We start from the raw sequence: 25,046 nt of genomic DNA on the forward strand, positions 1-25,046 counted from the left end.
TCAGGTTGGTGCACAGACATTTTCAGATCTCTCCAGAGATGTTCAACAGATTCAGGTCTGGGCTCTGGCTGGGCCACTCAAGGACATTCACAGAGTTGTCCTGAAGACACTCCTTTGATAGATTGGCTGTGTGCTCAGGGTCATTGTCCTGCTGAAAGACAAACCGTCACCCCAGTCTGAGATCAAGAGCGGTCTGGAGCAGGTTTTCATCAAGGATGTCTTTTTACATTGTTGCATTCATCTTTCCCTCAATCCTGACTAGTCTCCCAGTTCCTGCTTCTGAAAAAACATTCTCACAGCATGAGGTTGCCTGCTGTGGATTGATGCAAAGATGGTTGTCCTTCTGGAAGGTTCTCCTCTCTCCACACAGGAATGCTGGAGCTCTGACAGAGTGACCATCAGGTTCTTGGTCATCTCCCTGAGTAAGGCCCTTCTCCTCTGATCACTCAGTTTAGACGATCGGCCAGCTCTAGATAGAGTCCTGGTCGATTCAGACTTCTTCCATTTACAGATTATTGAGGCCACTGTGCTCATTGGGACCTTCAAAGCAGCAGAAATGTTTCTGTACCCTTCCCCAGATTTTTGCCTTGAGACAATCTTGTCTCAGAGATCTACAGACAATTCCTTTGACTTCATGCTTGGTTTGTGCTCTGACACACACTGTCAACTGTGGGACCTTATATGTAGACAGGTGTGTGCCTTTCCAAATCATGTCCAATCAACTGAATTTACCCCAGGTGGAATCAAATTAAGCTGTAGAAACATCTCAAGAATGATCAGTGGAAACAGGAGGCACCTGAGCTCAATTTTGAGCCTCATGGCAAAGGCTGTGAATACTTATGTACATGTGATTTCTTAGGTTTTTATTTTTAATAAATTTGCAAAAATCTAGAAAAAAAACTTTTTCACATTGTCATTATGGGGTATTGTGTGTTGAATTTTGAGGAAAAAAAATGTATTTTATCCATTTTGGAATAAGACTGTAACCTAAAATGTGAAAAAAGTGAAGCCCTTGACGATTTTCCAGATGCACTGCAATCCAGTGGATTTGTTACAAAGTAACATACCATACTTGTACTTTGCAAAAGTCTTAAACACTGTCATATTTATAAGTTATCTATGTAAATAAAAATAAATAAAATTATATAAAATAAAAATACCATGTATCCAAATATGGCTTTGGATGTGGATGTGTTATTTTTATTTATTTATTTTTTTTCTATTTTCCAAGTAGAATGTCAGCATAAGTTCAAATCTGAAATTTGAAAAAAAAAGGAACTTTTTCAGCCTTTTCAGGTTCAGAAAAACTAGCATCTTGTAGGTTTTACGGCAAAGTACACGATTCCACGAGTATGGCACACAGCAGATAATTGATGAATAACCTATTGATTATTATGATGTTCCTGTTAAACCATGAAATATTCTTTTTATTCTATTCATTGCTTTTTGTGCTGTTATTGTTTTTTTTTTTGGGGGGGGGGGGGGGGTATTAATTTGGGTTTTGTTGGTTTGATTTTACAATGTTCCACATTCATGCAGTAACAGTAATGTTACTCTCAGTGCAGAAAGTTCAGGATCTCATTTAACTATTCTTTGCTAAATTTAAAGGCCTATTAATCTTTTGCCTTTGCGCCGACACTTTTTAATGAAATGCCATCTGAGCTGAACTTTGTTGAGCCTTTTACAGCTCCTGAAAAAGAAAAACTGCATAAAATAAACAAATAAATACATGAGCAATAGAGTGGCAGCCTGTCCAAGATGTATCTTGCCTCTCACCCAGACTCCAGACTCCCTCCCGTGACCCTTAACTGGAGTAAGCAGGAATAGAAAATTAATGAAAACAAAAATTTTATTAATTAATAATTGAATGTATTTAGGATCATACTCACTTGGATATCTGTAATTTCACAGAGGTTTTCGCATGGTTTTGTGTCATTAAAAAAAAAACCTTCTCTTCTCTCTTCCTACCCTGCATGATGCCTGAATCGCTGCCAGAACTATGACGGGGAAATAGTCGATGACTACATCACTGGAGTCGAACAGGTCGGGGCGGACCCCACCGTTGCTGTGGAAACAGCTGCACCTGTGGAAACCAAAGAAAAAGTTGATCCTGACGCTGATGTTAACGAGTTTAAGGAATACGATGTGAAAGAGTACGACACCAAAGAGTTCGTGGAAAAGACGTATGACTACGGCGACTATGGCGATTATGGCGTCACTGAAGCCAAACCCACATCCGCAGTATACGAAGAAGAGTTCGGTCCCGGTGTTCCAGCAGAGACCGACATCAGGGAGAGCAATGTAAGTGCCCAAGAATGTGGAGTGATGTCGTCTCTCAAAGGTGCCAACGTGACCTCCAAAAATGTTTAACCCAGTGAGCTACTCTGCTGACCGCTTCTTCCTGCTTATTCTGCCAATGACCTCTTTAAATAAAAATGTAATTAATGAAAAATCCACTGAGGCCGCCTCTGTTGTGATTAGTTTCCATCAAATTCCATTGCTCAGAATGCAGATTCTTAGAGGCAAAAAGTGACACTATGTCTGTCTAAAGTTCATCTATTTAAAACAAATCCCTTGACATTAGGACAGGCATGACGGGACAAGACGTTGCAGGTTTTCCTTGCTGCTGATCACCTCAGCAGGTGATTTCTCAGATGATCAGGACTTTAAGAGCTCATCTGTAAAACTACCTACTGAGGCAATCGACTGCAAAGAAAACCTGCATCACTTTGGTTTTTTATGGCATACTGGTGTCCACCCTATACTATACTATGAGCATAGGTCACACAGTTGAATAGGAGATGGACAACGAATACATAGACCTGAGTTTGATTTCTACCTCATACTACCTACGTGTGTCCTCAGACAAGACACTTCATCTGCGTTGTCTCAGTCCACCCTGCTGTTCATGGGTATGGGTGTCAGAGGAGATTTGGACCCCAGTGATATTTAGACCCATTTTCAATTTCAATTTATTTTAATTTATATAGCACCAAATCACAACAGCCTCAAGGCACTTCACACAAGTAAGGTCTACCTTACTAACCCCCAGAGCAGCAGGGATAAGGAAAAACTCCCTCTGAGGAAGAAACTTCAAGCAGACCAGACTCAAAGGGGTGACCCTCTGCCTGGACCATGCTACAGACATAAATTACAGAACAATTCACAAAATGAATATACAGGAAATGCTGTTGGTGCACAGGACAGGAGGGTCTCCAGCACAAATACTACACGCATCTCTGGTTGGAGCTGCACCTTAAACAGAGATAAAAAACAGAATCAGGCATCAGAAAGACAAGAAATACAGTATAATTTGTCAGCATTAAACAACAAGAACAACAGGAAATACTAAGATGATCGCCGGCCCTAAGCTTCACTAAAAGACCCAGAATTTAGGTAAAGTTGAGGCCGCGGCCCGCTCCGTTTCCTAATAAAATGAATTAAAAGCGTAGAACTATACTATGCCAGTAAGCTAGCCATACGAAAGGGAAAATAAATGCGTCTTAAGTCTGGACTTGAAAGTCTCCACAGAATCTGACTGTTTTATTGATGCAGGGAGACCATTCCACAGAACAGGGGCACAATAAGAGAAAGCTCTGTGACCCGCAGATGTCTTATTTACCCTAGGGACACAAAGTCGTCCTGTACCCCGAGAACGCAAAGCCAGGGCCGGTACGTAAGGTTTAAGTAGATAAGCTAGGTAGGGAGGTGCCAGTCTGTGAACAATCTTATAGACTAGTAGCAGAACCTTAAACTCTGATATCACTGGGACAGGAAGCCAGTGAAGGGATGCCAAAATGGGTGTAATGTGGTCGAACTTTCTGCTTCGTGCTAAAAGTCTGGCATTTTGAACCAATTGGAGAGCCCTAATGCTGGACTGTGGTAAACCACAAAATAGAACATTGCAGGAGTCCAATCTAGAAGAGATATAGACGCATGGATCAGGGTCTCAGCATCAGCCATAGACAGGATAAGACGAATCTTTGCTATCCTTTGCAGTCATAATATTTCTAAGGGGGAGGTCAAAGGACAATGTAGGATCAAAATATTGCAATATTTGGACACACTCCATGATATTTGGACAGTAAGTAATCTATTACATATTTTTGTTATTATTTAATGCTATTTTACCCTCTGTAGGGTCAACGTCTAGGTATGATTTCATACTTACCCTTACTAACCCTTTTAAACTTGCTTTTAATTTGAGATTATCCCCCCTGATATTTGTAACTGAGGCTCCAAATACCATATGGCACCATTTTGACTGGAGAATTTACATGTGATGAACTAGATTCTCATCTGTTTCCAAACCAATCTCACACCAAATTTGTGATGGCATCACGAAAAGTGATTTAATCTATTTGTTTGTGATACCGCCACAAAATGAAGTAGAGTTTTGTGATGGTATTGCAAAATTTGGGGTGACACAGTGAAGTGGGGGGTTGGGGTTATGGTTATGGTTAGGGTTAAAATGAATGATTGAAGGGTGATCACGTCATGAAAATGTAATATATTTTGTGACGATACCATGAAACAAAAAAGAAATCATGAGGCTGGGCTGCTGTTTCACACTAAATAATCTGGAGATAAACACTGATATCAGTGGGCCTTTGAGTCTACGTAGGATTTACTTTTTCTTTGGCTACACTGCCGATAACAAGACCCCTCATTGTGTCATCTTTTCTTGTTGACACTGAACTAAACACAGGCAGCATAAGTGGTCCCAGCGTGTTATTTCAGATAGCCTATGGGTGTTCCAGAATCAGATGCATGATGCTCATAACACTTGTGTCGGAAATATGAATACCCCAGCATACTGTGGATGGAGACATTTGATTCTTTTTCTTAGTTCTTTGTCAGTTTGCGTCGGCACGGAGCTCCTAGACCTTGGTATCGCCCCAAGTTGCAGACATTTCAGTCATAGCATCTTGATTCCTGTGCATTCAGCTGCTAACTGCTTCTTTTAAATTCCTCCAGTGGTGATGAGTCGCACACGACACATCAAAACGTTACACCACGTCCTGCCATGCCACGCCTCCATTTTATCCAAAGACGTTGATTCGGCTCTGTGACGACCTCCGTGTCTGGCTTAATGGTGATACAACAACACCTCCAATTCTGTGTATTATGATTTATACTGAACAGTGCAATATTCCACGTGCTGTGGAAAAGTGGCTGTTGACTTCTGATGGCTGATCTCCACAACTGCGTCACTGCTCTTCAATCAAACTGAATGGCAGCTTGTTCATTCATTGTCTCAGAAGGTTTCCTCTTCACACTAAGCTGTACATTGTGGTGTTTGGATGCACCGCTGTAGGTGGTTTGCAAATTCTTCTTGTGTGAAGTCACTGCGTGCACAGTGTCAGGTGATGACCTTTTACATTTGTGCACAGTTGGGGGCATTTTGTATCTGCTGCTTTTGAAATTGTTTCATAAATAGGAGTCAGACGCAAGTCAAAAATATAGCTTCTTGCAAAATGACTCTTGCGGTTTATTTTTCCAGCAGACAGTGAAAAAAACCCACTGTGTTTAGCTTTAAGAAGCACCTAAATCCTTTTAACCAGAGAACGTCAGCTTGTTTTTAACCGCTTGGTTAGATACCCGTCAAAACTTTGCATCTGCTGCCGATCGGGTTTCACCACATTTGGCTTTCTAATAAATGATCTTCTACTTTTACAGATAAACGTCTCTGTTATTGTTGTGTCAGAATTTCACCTGATCTGTCTTGTTCCTGCAGGTAGAAAGAGGTTACAGCTACCAGGGGGAAAAAGGGGAGAAGGGTGAGCCTGCTGTCATTGAGCCAGTAAGTGAAGTAAAACACGTCTGTGTCTAAATCCTGATTTTAAACCTCTTACTCCATGTCGTGTTCTGCTGTGGTGAAGTCTGAGACTGTTGATTTAATATTTGAATATCACAGTTAGAGGGCGGTCCAGTGGTTTAGTGGCTAGCACCATTGCCTCACAGCAAAAAGGTTGCGGGATCGCTTCCCATGTGGTAATTTCTGTGTGGAGTCTGCATGTTCTCCCCATGCTTACGTGGGTTCCTCCCAGTTCCAAAGACGTGCAGATTTGGTGAATTGGAAACTTTAAATTGACTGTAGGTGTGTGAATGTCCATATGTGGTGCTGGGATAGACTGGTGTCCTATTCAGTGTGTATCCTGCCTATAACTCTATGATTTCTGGGATAGGCTCAAACCACACGCAAACTTTGACTGGACTAAGCAAATGTAGAAAATTAAGGAATGAATCTCAGTAAGATCTATGGAAAGCAGAGGTCTCAAACTGGCAGCCAGAGGACCACATACAGTGCATTGGGAAAGTATTCACAGCCTTATTCTAAAATAGAGTAAATTAATTTTTTCCCCTTGAAATTCTACACACAACACCCCATAATGACAACATGAAAAAGTTATATATTATCCAAACAAAGGATGGTAAGGAGTCCAACATAGAGAAATACTGGATGAAGAAAAGTTATATTGGACTCGGCTACGCCTCATCCAATATAACCTTTCTGAATTCAATATTTCTCTATGTTGGACGACTTGCCATCCATCAATTGTTATGTTCTCCACCCCCCTCCCAAATTAAGCAAACAACAAAGAGTCAAGTAAATTAGATCAATTTATTTTGTTGTGAACAGCATATGATTAATTCTGATGCGATAAATGCTTCTAAAACGTCAGTAGCATGCTTGTCTACCTTCTTAGTGTTTTTGGCATCCTTGGAGTTCAACATTTCCACCATTTCCTCCTCTGTGAACTCAGCAAACCTCACTGGCAGACGATTTTCTGCTGTTGTTGACATGTTTATTGCCATTTTTTCAACCTGCGTCTGTCAGCTAGTTGCTGACCTTCGTATGCCGCGCTCTGATTGGCTAGCTGTTGGCAGTAAACTCTAACACTATTGGTTAGTGGGAACCGATCCAATATAACTTTTGGTCCTAGCCTTTTTGGATCCTTTTGGATCCAACATAACTTTCTGGCACCAAGCATGCCAAAATACAGGTAAATGATGAACAGAAAGGCTAATCTCTGATTGGCTATTGCAATCTGAGTGGAGAACACACACACACACATATATATATATTGCAAATTTGTTAAAAATGAAAAACTAAGAAACCACATGTACATAAGTATTCACAGCCTTTGCTCAATACTTTGTTCATGCACATTTGTCAGCAATTGCAGCCTCAAGTCTTCTTGAATATGACACCACGAGCTTGGTGCACCTATCTTTGGCCAGTTTTGTCCATTCCTCTTTGCAGCACCTCTCAAGCTCCATCAGGTTGGATGGGGAGTGTCGGTGCACAGCCATTTCAGATGTTCAATCAGAGCTCAGTTTTGAGCTTCATGGCAAAGGGAATACTTATCTACATGTTATTTCTTAATTTTTGCTGTTGTTTTTAATAAATGTACAAAAAATTCTCAAAAAGAAACTTTTTTTTTTCACCTGTAGAATTTTGATGAAATCAATGAATTTCATCCACTTTGGAATAAGGCTGTAACAACATAACAAAATGTGAATAAAGTGAAGCACTGTGAATACTTTCCAGATGCAATGTATCAGGCATCACTTGACATATGGTGTTAATTTTGGAATCAAATTATTTAGAAAATGTAACTTTCTACACAACCAGAAACTGAAGCATTATCATGGTGATGGCTAAAGTCAGCAAGAGATTTGTGTACAATCTCACAAAATGATCACAGTAACATGCCAAAAAATTATTCAGTTGAAGAATTAATCTTGGTAGAATGAAAGAATCACCTGGATTTCAGCTTACAGTGATGTAATGCAGAAGGAAAAATCAAGATTCTGCCACCAGTCCAAAAATCTGCTTTGGAAGAAACTTGCAACATAAAAACTAATCAGCTCACTTTCCTTCTGGATTGTCCATTTGTCCCTCACGATGTCTAAATCACCAGATGTAGTCACTACAAACATTACATTTTTGCAAATATTTTGGATTGCTTCTTTTTTTTACAAGTTATTTGCTGATGTAAACTGTTTGTAAGAAACTCAGCAAGTCACGATTCACAACATAGAAGTGTACTTGTTTTATAGCCATTAACAAAACACGCAATCCACGCAAACATGGGGAGAACAGGCAAACTCCACACAGAAAGGCCACAGGTGGGAATCGAACCTATGACCTTCTCACTGTGAGGCAACAGTGCTAACCACTAAGACACTGTGCTGCCCTACTGATAACCACTGCCCAAAAAATTGGACATTTAAATTCTAATAGTGTTAAATTACACTGTGAGTGTCAAAAGTTAACAGTGAAACAGTTCTTTGTGGCACAACTGAAAGTGTAACTTTACCTTTGTATTTATTATGTAAACGTGGGAGGTGTTTATTTTAACACTGAGAATTTTGATGTGTATACATCTGGAAAGGCACACAACTTTGAAGCAACCACAGTTAAATTTTGCCAGTCTGTGTGTGTGTGTGTTTATATATATATATATATATATATATATATATATATACACACACAAACCACTACTAATAAATAAATAATCATATTCTGTATATGAACCACTACAAATTGTTAACTGAAACATCAAGAAGTTTTGAATTTTTGACATTTCTGATTATGTGTCTGGCCAACTTTTATAAGGTAAAATATTAGCATCACCATGGATGATAGTAATGTTTTTCATACAAATGTGCAAAGTTTAATGAGAACATTAACAAACATGATCTTAACAGTTTATTTCAAGTTTGACTTCTGTTGATATGCAACTTGTTAATATTTGTTAGCTACTGTTAGCAAGTCAAATATTTGCCTTTGCTTGCTAATGATTGTTAGTTAAATTTTAACTTCAGGTAAAATTTAGAAGCTAACTTTAGCATATAAGTGTATACACGTGACACAGTCTAAGCAGCTTTCAAGGTAAAATGAAAAACAGTAAAGCGTATTAAATAAGCTATATAGCTACGTAAATTAGCCTACTACAGTACCCTTTAGCTTGCACCATGACCTGGATTATTCTCATGGCCATAAAATCATTGGAAGAGTTGCAGTTTGGCATTGTACTCTTTATTCTTGGTTATTTGTGTTCTTTCCTTGAATATTCAGTCGAAAGTGCACTGAACCAAACGTAGTGACAGTTGCAGTTTGCTTTGCTAACAGTCCCATGAGCTTTGGCAATCATAGGATAGCTTTATTCCTGAAAGATCTGAAATATTATCATTAAAAATGTGAATCCACTTTGAGAGAAACACAAAGCAGAACCTTTCCCCATGATTTCACATGGCATTGCATAGTGATACATTGCATTATGAGTCGTGACAAAACACTGAAATAAGTCACTGCAGTGATGGGAGTGAGGCACAAGAGACCTTCAGTGAGGTTTAGACCCTTCCAGGTCTCCCTTGTAAAATGTTGATCTCAATGGGACTAAACTGGTTAAATATAGGTTAAATTAAGTGTGCTACTATATGAGGTGCCCAACTGCATGTTGAGAGCCAACTGGGGCCAACTGGGAAGACCTTGCCAATGGGCAATTTAGTGATTTTTATTGCTGTGAGTTGAGCCTCTGACCCTGTGGTCACAGCCTCACTTTTCTCACTCCAGTAAGCAGTACAATGTTAAAATGCAGAGTTTGACGCCAAAATTCAGTAATAACATCAAGTAGTAAGGAATACCATTCACAATTTTGCCCCAAGCCCCAAGATTTTTTTTTTAACTTCTTTTGGCTGCTCGGGTATGGCTCAGTTTCTTTATTTGGCACAGGCTTTAAGCATGAGTCCCACATTCAGATCTAGAAGGAGAAAGAACACAATGTGTATGACTTTTTTTGGTGGGTAGAAACCCACGCAGACAGCTGTGAGAACATGCCAACACCACACAAGCAAACCCAAGATCTACTTGTGAAGAGACAAGACTGCTGCCGCTGCTCCGCCAACTCTATTCAAGTTTTTCCAAAGATAATGAAGGCATGTGATACTGATCTCTTACTGTACACATGACATTTTATGTAATTAGTTTGTTTTGATACAATCTGGCCAGCAGCCCTCAGCTGATGCTTGAGACCACTGATGTAAACATTGGCTATGTCTGTTTTACTCCATCTGCTTTTACAGCCAGTGAAATGTTCAAATAAGTGGCATTTTTTAAAATGAGTGCTGAAAAATGGCTTTCTTATGAAATAAGATTTTCCAGCAGTGCACATTATGATTTATAAGACTCTACAAAAGTCTTCAGTCAGATTCTTTCAGACATTTTCTCTGGAAAATATAGATTGTTTCTCTGTTCTGTTCAATAGATAAAAGAAAAAATATTTTGGGGTGAATATCTGCCGTTCTAATATCATTTGCACAAGTTTTATTTTATATTTTACTGTTGTGCTCTTACTAAGTTTCAGTAAAACCAAATTTTCAACCTTGCTTATTATTTTGAAATTTTTCAAAGGGTCATATTATGGAGTTCTTGAAAATTTTAAGAATTAGCTTAACATGTTTAGAACACAGCTAGTCTCTTGTTAGAAACTCTTTACAAAAAACATTTTGAACCTTTTGAACAATGCCTGTGTTTTTAAATTTTAAATTGTTTCTTTCCTTATATATTGTTACTATGACCAAAACAATTGTGTTTTATTTGTATATTGCTTGTATGTTTATAGATTTTAATAGTTATCTTGATGTTGTTAAGTTGTTTCTTATAACGTGGGCTGCTGGTTTTCTTGGCCAGATCCCCTTGCAAAAGAGGTTTTGATCTCAATGGGGTTTTTTTTTATATCTGGTTAAATAAAGGTTAATAATGTTTGTAGCTAAGTATTCAACACAAATATTAATGTGTCGTAAAAGCAACTTTTTCAGCTCTGTAACATCCACTTGTGTTCCTGTCATTGATGTACACAGGATGTCGGATATAGACTTCTGTTACATATGTCACAGATGTCTAAAACAAGCCATTCCACGCTTGTATTTCCTTTATCGCCATGTAACTTTGAAATGCACACACTCAAAAGTTTGAGACTTTCAGGGTGAAACATGAAACTCCAATGAGATTTAACTGTGAAAGGCAGCTAAAATGTGATTTTGCAGAGCATGACGTCTTTGAGTATTTTCCACTCTGATTTGGCTGTTGCCTATGATCAAGTTTATTTATGGTAGAATAGCTCGCTAAATCATACAGAAGGCCTCAACACCCTCGACAAATTCTTTGGTCGAACTATCACAGACAAAACAACCGCTGTCAGCACTAAATATCACATACATTTTATACATTTGACCAAAATAATGGTTCCAGGTTACCCCTCTTCCTTTTACCATCTGTACCACCGCAGCCTCTTTTTCGGTCACGCTGCCAAAGAATAATAACGCATCAGTTGGCTGAAGTATCGCTAACAACTTTAGCTGGTATAGCTAGAAGTAAACGTCCAAACCACAAACTAAAAATGGTTGGTTGGGCTGTCATTTTGTTAACGGCTGGCCTGTAATGCTACTGTGTCCACATTTTCCTTTTTCAGGGGATGCTTATACAAGGACCCCAAGGACCCCCCGGCCAAGAAGTGAGTATCACGTTCTCCCAGTCTGACTTCCACAGATGGGGAACAGCTAAAGAGGGAAAAAATGTCTTTATGGAAAGAGCGTCAGCCCTGATCGCCAGTGAAGCTTGAGCTGAGAGAGACAGTGAATGTGTATATTTTTGCATGTGTGTATGTGAGAATGAAAGAAAGGGAATGGGGGTTGGGGGGGGGGGGGGGGGGTGAAGGGATATTTCATTTTGAAGCTTATTATTTTTCAAATCAGTATCTGTGCTTGTGTCTATTTTTGGCTGATTGCTGGCTGCCTGTGGTGGCAGAGCTGCTGTTAACATGCACGTGCCTGCGTGTGGTTTCAGGGTATTCCTGGTACCCCAGGATTACAGGGTCCACCAGGTTCCCCAGGTGATCCTGGTGACAGGGTAAGTAAGACTTGGAGTTATGTTCCATTCCATCTGAGGCTTTGTCATCCATTCTGTTGTTCTGATGAAGGGCAATCACACATTGTAATACAAAAATCAGGTTTACAGCAATCAATTTTTTTCCAACCCCAAATCAAAAAAAAGTTGGGACTGTACGGAAAACGGCAAAAAAAACCAAAAAAAAACCTGCAGCGATTCTGACATTTACTTTGATTTCTATTTCACAGCAGAGAGAATGAATTCAAGATATTTCATTCTTTTTTCCTGATCAACTTCATTCATGTTTTAATACACATCCAATCCTGCATTTAATGCCTGGAATACATTCCAAAGAAGGTTGAGACGCAAAATCTTTTAGCAGTTGGTAATATTCCCATTTGTTCTTACAACACTTAAAAGATGCTTTGGCATTGAGTACATCAAGCAATGAAGCATCTAGGGTGTTCCGTTCTTCCTGCAAAAATGTCTTAAGATGTGCAGCAGTACAGAGGTAACATTGTTGCTTTGTTATTTCAAAATTCTCCACACATTCTCTGTTGAAGGCAGGTCAGGACTGCATGCAGGCCAGTCCAGTATCCGTACCCTGTTCTCCCGCAGCTATGCCTTTGTAATGTGTGCAAAAATGTGGTTTTGCATTGTCTTGTTGAAAGTTGTATGAATTTCCCTGGAAACAGTGTCACCTTGAAGGCAACACATGTTGCTGTAAAATCTCAGTGTACTTTTCTGCATTAATGCTGCCATCAGTGAAAGTTAAATTACTTTTGCAAATTTGTGAATGTAACTCCATATTGTAGTGCTTGACAAAGGTTTACCAAAGTAATCCCATGTCGTTATATCAGCTATTTATGAAAAACGGTTCTTGAGATCTGGTTCTGGAGATCATGGGTGTTCATTTTAAGATTGTACCCCTGTGCACTGAAATTCCTCCAGATTTGTTAAATGATATTGTGCAATCTAGAGGTAAAAATATGTAAATCTCTTCTGTCAATTCATCTAATAAGTTGTAAAGGAATGAAAAATGAGCCAGAGCTCATTTATACACAGTAAATTTTGCTGAGTAAAATATATTCTGCTCAGATAACGTTTGATCCCAGTCTAAACAGAGTAAAAAAACACTCTATTGTAGAGTGAAATCAGCTCAACCGCTGTCGCAGACCAAATGCCCCCCCCCTAAAAATCTGCCCGCCCTGCCGCCACTGTGCATTTGTGGTCATTTATGACCACAGCAGCTCCTTTGAGATGGACTCACATAAACCAAAGTGATCAAATGGATTAATGGAATTATTAACCATCAGATGACAAGATAAAAACTCTGAAATCATTCTAAAGTCAGTTTTAAGCAGAAACAAGCCGATAATCTGTGTTTGAAATAACAGACGCTCAGTGAATGCAACAGCTAGTAGCCCGCAAGGTTGGGTAGGATTACTTTGAAATGTAATCCAAAAGTAATCAGATTACAAGTAATCCAAATGTATGTACATACATACATGTAATCCACATGTATTCCTTCAAAGTAATCCTACCCAACCCTGGTAGCCCATGTGGCTGCTCCACTCTGATTGCTTCCTATGTCTTTTCTGATGAAATAATGCTGAATTTATGTGGAAATGATTGTTGTACAAAAGTTTCAGATATCTGTCTGTGTGTGAACAAAGTAACTGGAACAGTTTTCATCCAATTTGGACCAAACTTGGTGGAATGAGCAAAGGGTGAGCCAAAGCCAGAGTGACTTGGTTTTGAGAAAATTTCATATGAAGTGAAGGTCAGTTCAGGTCAGGTCTGGGAGCATGTGCTGGTTCCGCGTTTTCCAGCCTCCACTACATTATGGAACCAGCTTTGGTAGACAACAGGTCCATCTCTCAGAAGTATCCATCTGTCTTGGACAGTCAGCATGTCACGGTTGCTGCAGACAGCAGACCCACTCTGCTTTTATTCTGCAACTTTCTGAGGGCTCATTCTTTTTTTTTATCTAATTGGAAAGCTGGGAATTGCAGACTCAGTGACACAGAATGAGTCCAACTGGATGCATCTCCTGGATCAGCAGGAGGGATTCACATTGAGAACTGCAGCTAAAAGAAATATGCTCAAACTGTTGGCATTCCAGCCATGAAATGTGCTGCACCAGTGGTGCACGTCACAGGAAGTGTGAGGAGGAGTCTGTCATAAAACATTCCAGCAGCTCCTGAAGCACCGTGGGAAAACTCACACATTTCTCCCACTGATTGGATGACACAGATTGCGCCCGTTCATTCTGCAGAACTGCAGCTCGGTTTTCCATTTTGCACATCTCATTGTGGAAGTTAACACTTTAACAAGCCAACACACTTCCTCCAGTGCAACCTGAGGGTCTCTCCAAAACAGCAAGATGATTGTTCCACACGGTCCCAGTATTCAGGATTTTTTTTTCTTTTTTTACTCCTCCCGACTGTATTTCCTCCCGTGTGAAACAGTCTGACAGGGAGATTAGCACTTGCTTCTTTTTATTTTTGCTGTAGCTGTGCGTTTTTCCATTGCATAATATCCACCTCAACTGGACAGTTTGATTTGCACATTTCTCTCCCTCCCTTCCAGTCACATATGAAGGACTGTCGTTAACACGAGGTGTCGCTTTGCGTTCTCTAACAACAGTGGAGAGAGAGAAATTAACCACCTCTCAGAAATGACAGATGGGAGCAGCAGATAACAATCCCGCTCAAGAGATCTCACCATCTCATTGCATGCATTCATTTTCCTCCGCATTTCAAGGTGGCAGCAGACCAAGCATCTCATCCCACATTTTCCTGTCCTCAGCCAAGTTCTTTAAGATTTGCTAGAGAAGCCTGAGGCGTTCCCAAGCCAGCTAGGAAGTATTTATATACGACCTCCCTGGGGAGATGACTGGAGCATCTTCTCCAGATGCTTGAGCCATCTCAGCTGGCTCCTGTCAATGCAAAGAGGCAGTGGTACTATACCGGGGTACTCACCCTGTCTCTGAGTGTAACTCCAGATACCCGACAGAGGAAGCTCATTTGTGTCCTTGTGTCCTTGACCTTGATCTTTCGGTTGTTAACCATATCTTATAACCATCAGTGAAGATAGGAGCATAAATCAGCCAGTAAATCGAGAGTCTCGCCAGCTCGCTCAGCTCCTTCATCACCGCTGCAGTCAGGTACAGCATCCGCAGGACCTCAGATGCAGCCCCAATACATCTGTCGATCTCACTCTCCATCTTACCCCCACTCACGAATAAAACCCTGAGATACCTGAACTCCTCCACATGGGGCAGTAATGCTCCCTCCAGATGGAACAATCCACCCTTTTCCAACAGAGACACAAACATCTCAAGAACAAGTGGATGGATTACCATGAAATTTGCTCGATGTAGTCAGAATCCCCTCAGGATGAATCGAGTGCTGTTCCACATGTGCAGCAATTTTATTTACGATAAAAGGGCTCCAACATCACTGATCGAATACCACTCAGCAGATCAGACACTAATACATAAACACATAAAACATGACACGTGTTCGTGGATTAATGTGATAATTAAGCTCAAAGCGCAGTTGGTAAACGTGAACACAGAGAAAAGACGAAAATAAAAGTGTTGAGGTCCAGCTGATAAAGTTTTGCTGCAGCCTGACGAGGTGCATCTGCAGCTGATGGATGCTGCACGAAGCCTGACAAAGTGCAACTTAGACCGATGAACGCTGAGCCAGAAATGATGTCAATGTTAGAAGGCAAAAAGTAAACAACATTAAAACGACTTTTCTCTTAATTATCTGATTTCAGGATAAACTGTCATGTGTTCTAATCCAGAAGGTTACACACCCAGTCAATAAATCTGTGCTCCAGTTGGATTTCACAACTGACTGACGTGTGCTGTACTGCTCAGGGGGAGCTCGGAGAAAGCGGGGCGGCGTGGATGGGGGGTGCAAACACCACTTGAACCTCTGATCAAAAGTCGAAGATAAAATATGGGACAGGTTTTGCATAAACAAAGGCTGAATGATGAACGCTGCTGCATGCAAAATCAAAAGACTTCTAGCATTCAAAGTAAGAGTGTATTTTAAGCAATGACTAGAGAGTCAGTATCTAGCTTCACATATTAACCTAGAATGCAAGGAAAAGGTTGTAGATTTAAACAAACAAATTCCAGGCAGATGGTGGGGTGTGTCTTTGGCAAAATCAACAATAGAATAGAATAGGATAGAATAGAATAGTCGGGTGAGAGGGGGTACAGTGAAATTGGGGATGCTCCCACAGAGCTACTTTACCCCACAAAAAATGAACAAGACATCTAATGGCCCAGTCACACGGCACTTAACGAAGGGTGACGAAGCCCTGACGAAGGAAAAAAAAACAACTCGTCAGAAAATGTTGACGAATGAGCCGACGAATTCCAATCACCGAATATCCAACAAATCATGAGCGCAAAACGAACGAAGGATAAACGAGACAAGACGCTTTGAATGACAGCTGAAAACCGAAGCTTCGACGCTTTAAACGACAGCTAAAAACAGCGATCACTCACCAGCCCCGTAGGTGGCGGTAAATGGTACCGTCCGCCATTGAATACGAATGAAGAAGAAGAAGACCGCCGAAGGCCACGCCCACACAGAGGCGAAACATTTGAAACGTCCGTGCATAGTTGATGAAACTTTCTTAACGCTATATTTACTGTATGAAAACGTTTAGGTTGTCGAGGCGTCGTTACGTATTCGTTAATTACTCGTTCAGCTGTCGTCATGTTCATTCAACCGAGGTGAACGAAGAGTGAACGAAAGGCTAATGTTACAAAAACTAACCAAACAATAACAAACCGTCACAAACGACGGCGAAACGAAATATGGACGAATTGAGGTTTTCAGTGGTGTTCTTTGAAGATTTTTGACAGTTTAAAAATCCTGACGAAGTGACCGCTGCCAGAACGAAGCTGACGAGGGTTAAACGATGCCAACGAAAGTCCAGATTTCTTGTTTCATCAGGGCTTCGTCACCCTTCGTTAAGTACCTTGTGACTGGGCCATTATACAACACAAAAATTGTTTAAATATGAAATGTGTGTGTATATATGAACGTAAACACATGAATAAAATACAGTTTAAAAAGTGTCTGTAAGCATTTAGGGCAGTGATTATGAAACGCTGGGGACACAACAAAGTCACAGTGCTTTTGCAGCCTAATGGTGCATTCACACTCTAATGATTACCACGGCATTTGCCAGTGTAGAGTGAAAAGGTGCTTACCGTTGACCTGCACCAGTCCAGGAACATAAAATTTTTTCTGCCTTTCTACTCTTCATCCTCCTCATTGTTATCCTCACTCTCAAAACATCATTCTTTCAAATGAGAGATTTTCTTCATTTATAAGCACCTCAAAATGCTAACTCAACCATTTATTTTAATTAGTTTATATATATATATATATGTATATATATATATATATATATAGTAAATTTATGCAATTTCAGGAACTTTGATTTCTTAAGATGTTTGAGTTGCACTTACTGATGATGTTTTAGAGCGTATAATCCATTATGAAATATCACAGTTTCCATTGAGTCATCACCTCTTATTTTTCCCAGGGTCCTCCAGGGCGTCCTGGTCTTCCTGGTTCAGACGGTGTTCCTGGTCCTTCAGGTACCATTCTGATGCTTCCAGTAAGTCCAGTTTTTGATCAGTCTATTTTATTTTCCTCACATGCACCCTCTATGTCAGGCGCTGACCTGTGAACTGCATTTAGAGACATTTACCTCATAGCATATAGCATCACCAGCAGGCCAAAGTATTTCAGCCTTATTTTCTTTGGGTCACATAGCTCATAAATGTCAGCCAGTGCAATGGAGTGGAACCAGTGAGCCAGGCTTTGAAGGCGCTGTGACATGTATTTGTGTGTGTGTATACGCACCCGTGCGAGTGTGTGTGCTGTAACAGTGACAGTTTTACAGCTGGAAAATGACACAGAAACAGCTGAACACAGCCACAGTGGGAACCATTAGAGGTGTCGCCCAGTTTTTAATTGTGTTTTTTCTTCATTGTGTTGCGGTTGACAGTTCCGTGCAGGCGGGGAGGCGCACAAGGGACCTGTGGTTTCAGCTCAGGAAGCTCAGGCTCAGGCCATCCTGTCTCAGGCTCGGGTGAGTATCACTGTTTGCCGAGTGCCAGAACGATGCAGGGAACCTTTCGCATCATAACTCCACACAGCCTCCAAAAGCTCTGTGAAATAATATAGAATACAGTAAATACAATAAAGTATACAGTATCATAGGCCGTAATTCATGCACAATATTCTGCTTTGCTCTCACCAGTTGCAAACTACTGGCAACTATAAACTGTAAAACAGTAAAACGTTTCATTTTTTTTTTCTTGTACTTTAATTTTGTTTTGTTTTTTTTCCAGTCTTTAGTTTCTGTCTTATTCTAGCTGTTCAATTTGGTCTTTATTGAAATGCATGATTAATGCTGCATCATTTTACTGTGTTGTGCAAAAGTTCTGTGCAGAGTAATGTCCAAAAATAAAGGATAAAAATGATGAAATGCTACTGAATATTTCATATTCATCAAAGCTAGACAGATAACTTATTCTTAGGCTTTGTACACTGCAAAAAGCACTGACTCAGTGGATAAGTGGAATATATTCTAAAATTTTAAGGTTCTGCTACTAACCGATAAAATTGTTCACAGACTGGCATCTCCCTACTTAGCTGACCTAATTAAACCCTACGTACCGGCCTGGCAATTCTCAGGGTGCAGGACTACTTAGTGTCCCTAGGGTGAATAATAAGTCTACGGGTCACAGAGCTTTCTCTTATTGTGTCCCTGTTCTGTGGAATGATCTCCCTGCATCAATAAAACAGTCAGATTCTGTAGAGACTTTCAAGTCCAGTCTTAAGACGCACTTATTTTCCCTTTCGTATGGCTAGCATACTGGCATAGTATGTTACTATGCTTTTTACGCTTTAAATTCATTTTATTAGGAAACAGAGTGGGTCACGGTCTCAACTTTATCTAAAGTCTGGCTCTTTTAGTGACGCTTAGGGCTTGTTGCCGGCGACCACCTTAGTATTTCTTCTGTTTTTCTTGTTGCTTAATGCTGACAAATTATACTGTATTTGTTGTCTTTCTGATGCCTGATTCAGTTTTTTCTCTGTGTTTGAAGTACAGCTCCATCCAGAGATGGGTGTGGTGTCTACTTCTGCAACCCTCCCATCTTGTGCACTGGCAAAATTTCCTGAACATTTGTTTTGTAAATTGTGTTGGTAGCATGGCCCAAGCAGAGGGTCACCCCTTTGAGTCTGGTCTGCTTGAGGTTTCTTCCTCAAATCATCAGAGGGAGTTTTTCCTTACCACTGTCACCTGTGTGCTTGCTCTGGGGGTTGGTAATGGCCAATCATGTACCATGAAAGGCCGAGACACTGCAGGTTTTCCTTTCTTCCAATCACCTCAGCAGGTGATTTCAATGACGCTCAGGTTTTTATATTCAGGGGAGAAGCTCATCAGAAACCCACATGCTGAGGTGATTGGTAGCAAGGAAAACCTGCAGTGTCTTGGCCCTCGTTGCCCACCCCTAAGTTAGACCTTACTTTTGTGGAGCGCCTTGAGGCAGCTCTGTTGTGATTTGGTGCTATATAAGTGAAATAAATTTAAATTAAATTGAATTGAAACACACCACAACACAACAAACACAATATTTTAGTTTTTTTATTTGTTTATGTATTTAAAAATGTCAAGGTTACAAGACCAAATGAAACACAAAATATCTGGCCAAGAAAAATAAATTCTAAATATCATTTTATAAACCTTTTTTTCCACAAATGTGTATGAATAGTTATTTGTGCCAAATCCCTCTTGATAAAAGACAGACTTTGAAGGATGCTGTAACTGTTGCATATAATAATGGAAAACTATTTAGGTGTTAGCAGATGTTCACACTGCGGTCCTGCCTGCTAATAAGCACTGACGCTTTGGAAAAATGCATGAATTATGCAGCTTTAAGGAAGGTGTGACCCACAGGAGAACACATGGAGATCATTATATGTTCCACAAACAACAAATGTTCACACATTTACAACATGGAGCTGGACAGCTGCCAAAAGTAGCCATTCAGTACCATTGAGAAACCCCTCGTCATCCTTCATTATTTGTGTTTTTTTTTTTTTACATTTGGAATAAGCAATGAAAAGTAACGACAGTGCACTGAGTTGGGATGTTGCTCCAACCTAAAAGGTTTCTCTCTCTCTCAATGAGTGCATTTAAAAATATAGAATTGTTAGACCAACTGGGTAAAATTCAAATGGATTAGGTTGAATCAACCTTACTTAATTTAGACAAACGTGATTTATTTATTTATTTATTTTGCATCTTACTGTCAGGACTTGAGGATGCATGGCACAGAATGTGGGAGGGCACAAAATGCAGACTTGAGGACAAGATGTTATAAGTCAAAAATAATCTTTATCGTTTACACACGCAGGGGTACGGTACACGGGAAGGCAGGCAGTAAAGCAGAAGTACAGATAAAGCAAAGCAAAAAGCAAAGCAAAAATGTGGTTGAGAGGCAGGCTGGGTTCAAAATCACTGTGAGACACTGAATCATATGTTGAGGCAAAAACAAGGTCCGGTAAACAAAGCAAGGTCGTAACACTATGAGGCAAAACAAGACAAAAGCAAAACACTGAAATGTGGATACAAGGATCACGACAAACTGGCAGGGGAGTGGAGAAAGTGAAGGGCTTAAATACACAGGTGGGGTAATTAGGTTAACAAGGTGCACATGTGGAAGTATTTTGTAGAAGGGAGGCATGGTCAGTGAATCCAAGAGGAGGGAAGAGATGCAAGAGAGTGAGGGAGTGTTCCAGGTAGACTGTGACGAAGATGAAACAGGCAAGTGCAGAAGTGTAAGTGAACACACGGGGAAAAAAACAGACAAAAAAGAGGCAGACAGGTGTGAGAGTGTAAGTGAAAGAAACACAAACGTGACCAAAATCAGTGACTAAAAAGGTAACACACTAAACACATGGCTAAAGTCTAAAAGATAATAAACATAACAAAGTAACCTATGGATAAACAGCATAACAGAAAAACAAAACCTGAGACAACCATATAATGTGCAGAACAACAAAGAAATGAAACAACTAAAGGCTACACAATAAGCAGCAGAAAATAAAACTAGATACAAAAGCAAAACACAAACAATAACTGGACAGAAACCATGACTGAATAAACTACATGACTAAAGTATGAAAAACAGAAAAGACAAATTAAACAGAAAGCAAAACCAGAGACTACAGAATACAGAACATGAAATAAATGATGAACTCAGAACAAAACTAATTACTAAAATATTGAACAGTGGAACGGGGAAATAAGAAACCTGACACCACCCCAGGGCTGAAACCTGACACTTACCAATTAAAACTAGGTTTTCTGTGTTGTTTTTTTATTTGTTTGTTTGTTTGTTTTTTGGGGAGGGGGGGTGTTGGGGGAGTTCTTCGTTGTGGGTCAACTGAAACTCAAATTTGAAATTCTTTTTTCCAACAAAACCAATTTCTTTTTTTCACTCATATATTTCATTTCAGCACAATTGGCATGGGCGGAGTTCAGTGGCGTTTAGCCAGCCCAATCTCATGGTGTTAGACTGTGACATCATCATGAAATGTGATTTTTGTGATGGGGGTAACCCCACGGTGGTACCTCAAAACAGCCCAGCTGTTCATGATCTATTACAGTGGTGTCCAAAGTATTCCAGAAAGGGCCAAGAGGGTGCAGGTTTTCTTTGCAGCCACTGACTCCAGCAGGTGATTTCTCTGATGAACTCATCCCATCTGCTAAAAGTAATGTTAATCAGTGAAATCACCTGCTGGAGTCAGTGGTTGCAAAGAAAACCTGCACCCTCTTGGTCCTTTCTGGAATACTTTGGACACGACTGATCTAATAGATCGTGAAACCATAAAGAAAATCTACTACTACTAATCTACTACTACTTTCAGGAGGGTATCACAACTGAATAGATTTGTTCACTTTATGGGATGCCATCTTGAAATGAAGTAAGACTGACACCAATGCTACTAACTCGCCACGCTCACACCTTCTGTATGAGAGGGTTTTATCTTTCTGCCAATTCCTGGCCAGTGTTTAATCAACTTTGCCTCTGGTTTGGGTTTGTTTGTTTCTTTCTTTGTTCTGAGCAGCCTGGTGCTTCCCAGTGTATCACACAGATGGCGTGTCCGTGGCTTCTGCCTGGCATTTAATTGGCGACCGTGCAACAAGTGAAATTGATTGACAAATGTTTTGAACATAAACACTTTCCACACCCTGGCAAGTGATCGGCAACCATGTGGCAATGTGTGACATGTTTGTGGCGGATAGTGGCAAGTGTGTGGCAAGTGTTACACATCTGTGCGAGAGTAGCGTCACAAAAGTTAAATTTTTGTAGTTGTGCTGCCCTGGACATGCACGGAAAAGATAGAAAACCTTTAAATTGTGTGATTTGGTAATACTCAGATGACGTTTGTGTAAATTACGTAAGTAGTTGGCATAAATATTACTTGTTAAGGAATTTGAGTCAACCTAACATATTTAAGTGTTATCACTTATAGAGGTTTTTATGAAGTTGCCCCAAAATTCACTTTTTTGGCAGTCCTACAGTCAATGTAGAGTCACCAATTCACCCAACCTGCATGTATTTGAAAGTGGGAGGGGCCTGAAGCACCCAGAATGAATCCACACAAACACAGGGAGAGTGTGCAAATTCCACATAGAAAGGACCAGGCGGGAAGCGAACCCCGGACCTTCTAACTGTGACGTAACAGTGCTAACAACTAATCCACAGTGCCATCCTGTTACATTGTCATGATTTTAAATGTTAAAAGTTATTTGATTGCATGAATCTATAGTTATTACATTTTGTGCAGCTTTTTGTTATTTGTAAATGCACCTAAAAGCATCACACCACATTGTACATATGAACTATAACAGAGTGAACAGTTGCAGACTAATAAATACAACATGTACACATGCTGATCACTAACAGTCAAAACACAGCCAACAGAGATGTCTTAGTGAATATCATTAATGCAAAAAAAAAAAAAAAAAATCAAGGAAGAAAATACGAGCGTTGATCAAGAAATCGCGTCAGCCCCCAGCTTCGTTCTAAGAAAAACAAGACTCTACATGTGGCATGTTTAAAAGTTCAAAAAATTCTCTAAATCCCTGAATGAGTGAAGATCACTCGACTGAATGTGGCCTGTTGCAAAGTGTGCACACACGGCTGTGCTCCAAATTGAAAACACACTTTCACCTTCATTATCCTAATTCCCAGTGCTCAAAAAAGAAATACGAGGTCTGTCAATAAAGTATAGGTCTTTTTTATTTTTTTCAAAAACTATATGGATTTCATTCATATGTTTTTACATCAGACATGCTTGAACCCTCGTGTGCATGCGTGAGTTTTTCCACGCCTGTCGGTGACGTCATTCGCCTGTGATCACTCCTTGTGGGAGGAGTCGTCCAGCCCCTCGTCGGAATTCCTTTGTCTGAGAAGTTGCTGAGAGACTGGCGCTTTGTTTGATCAAAATTTTTTCTAAACCTGTGAGGCACATCGGAGTGCTGAAACCGACTTCTTCTGAAACTTCTCTGTTCTCTCACGACGTCCTGGATCAATAGAGCCTGAAATGTGGAGGTTTTCAGCTTGAAACAGGCTGACGACGGCGCCTGGGACCGCTGCGCGATGTCTTGCTCCGTGGGAAGTCCTTAAAGCGACAGTATCACCTCAAAATCTCTCATCAGCCGTTAAAATTTTCACGGAAAACCAGCTTAATTTTTCGAACCGTGTCTACTTCGATGTGCCTCACAGGTTTAGAAAAAAATTTTGATCAAACAAAGTGCCAGTCTCTCAGCAACTTCTCAGACAAAGGAATTCCGACGAGGGGCTGGACGACTCCTCCCACAAGGAGTGCTCACAGGCGAATGATGTCACTGACAGGCGTGGAAAACTCACACATGCGACGAGGGTTCAAGCATGTCTGACGTAAAAACATATGAATGAAATCCATATAGTTTTTGAAAAAAATAAAAAGGACCTATACTTTATTGACAGCGCTCGTATTGCTTGGTTCGTAATTGGTGATGAAAAGGACAAATGCAGTAGTGTCAACGGTGTTAGTTGTCTGGTGTTTTATGGGCGGTTTCTATTTGATCCCCAGCTGGCTATGAGAGGCCCTCCAGGGCCGGCGGGCATGACAGGCAGATCTGGTCCCGTGGTGAGTAGCTTCCAAACAGCCGACACCATATATTGACCTCTTGTCCATGTCAAACCTGATGAAAAACGTAGTAGGTGATTAGCAGTTATTCCTATGATGTGTCCAAGTCCAAGAATCCATCATTTCTCCATCCATGTTGTGTACAATTACACTCACAGCAGTATTTATACTTAGTTTTGTGCTTATGTACAGTTCAAGTCTTCCTCCACAGATCATTGTTGTGCCACTTCTGACATTTTTGGATGATCAAAAGCATTTTGGATGCATGCAAATAAGTTCCAGAAAGATTTAATGTCATGCTTTTTATATTCCAAGTTTGAAACCTCCTATTATGTGTTTGGATTTGCATTAGATTCCAGTCCAGTCTTGATTATGCTGGTTTCTCATGCATAAATTGGAATGACAAAAATGTTGGGCACATTTGCCTCTTGTATGATGTCTGTTTTGTTATTCTGTTTTCAACAGGGAGGTCCTGGTGCTCCCGGACTCAAAGGCGAAAGTGGAGACTCTGGACCACAGGTGAGATGATGTTTTTTTCTTTTAATTCTAAGAAAGATGAAATTATAGTAAAGACATGACAATAAAAAAGCTTATTTTTTTGTCCATAACATCAAATACTGTAGTACGGAAGGGATGACTAGTCGTAATAGTCGACTATGACTAGCTAACATCCAGTTAGTTGACTATTTTTTATTAGTCAACTAGCCGAAAGCCATTTATTAAGTTCTTTTTACCCTTAAAAGAATAGAACTGCTGGAGGTGCCACCACTCCCTTCACTCAGTGAAGCAAGTGTGTGAACCTCAGCAGGTGAATTAGTCAGCTCCAACGGGTAGTCTGTGCGTAGTAAATTAATGCAGGTATTGTCTTTGTGCTACATGTCTATGTCCTG

The 25,046-nt window shown here is 40.2% G+C and overlaps 1 protein-coding gene across 1 annotated transcript in view; it reads left to right on the top strand.

Moving 5' to 3' along the window:
- Positions 1-25,046, top strand: part of LOC117521658 (collagen alpha-1(XI) chain-like) — a 221,153-nt gene that overhangs the window by 81,424 nt on the left and 114,683 nt on the right. Inside the window, 8 exon segments of the mRNA XM_034182979.1 lie at positions 1,996-2,301; positions 5,738-5,803; positions 11,484-11,525; positions 11,858-11,920; positions 17,483-17,557; positions 17,951-18,034; positions 24,100-24,156; positions 24,622-24,675. Of these exon segments, the coding sequence (XP_034038870.1) occupies positions 1,996-2,301; positions 5,738-5,803; positions 11,484-11,525; positions 11,858-11,920; positions 17,483-17,557; positions 17,951-18,034; positions 24,100-24,156; positions 24,622-24,675 (747 nt within the window).

Source organism: Thalassophryne amazonica, chromosome 12 (genome assembly GCF_902500255.1).
Source record: "Thalassophryne amazonica chromosome 12, fThaAma1.1, whole genome shotgun sequence".
NCBI lineage: Eukaryota > Metazoa > Chordata > Actinopteri > Batrachoidiformes > Batrachoididae > Thalassophryne > Thalassophryne amazonica.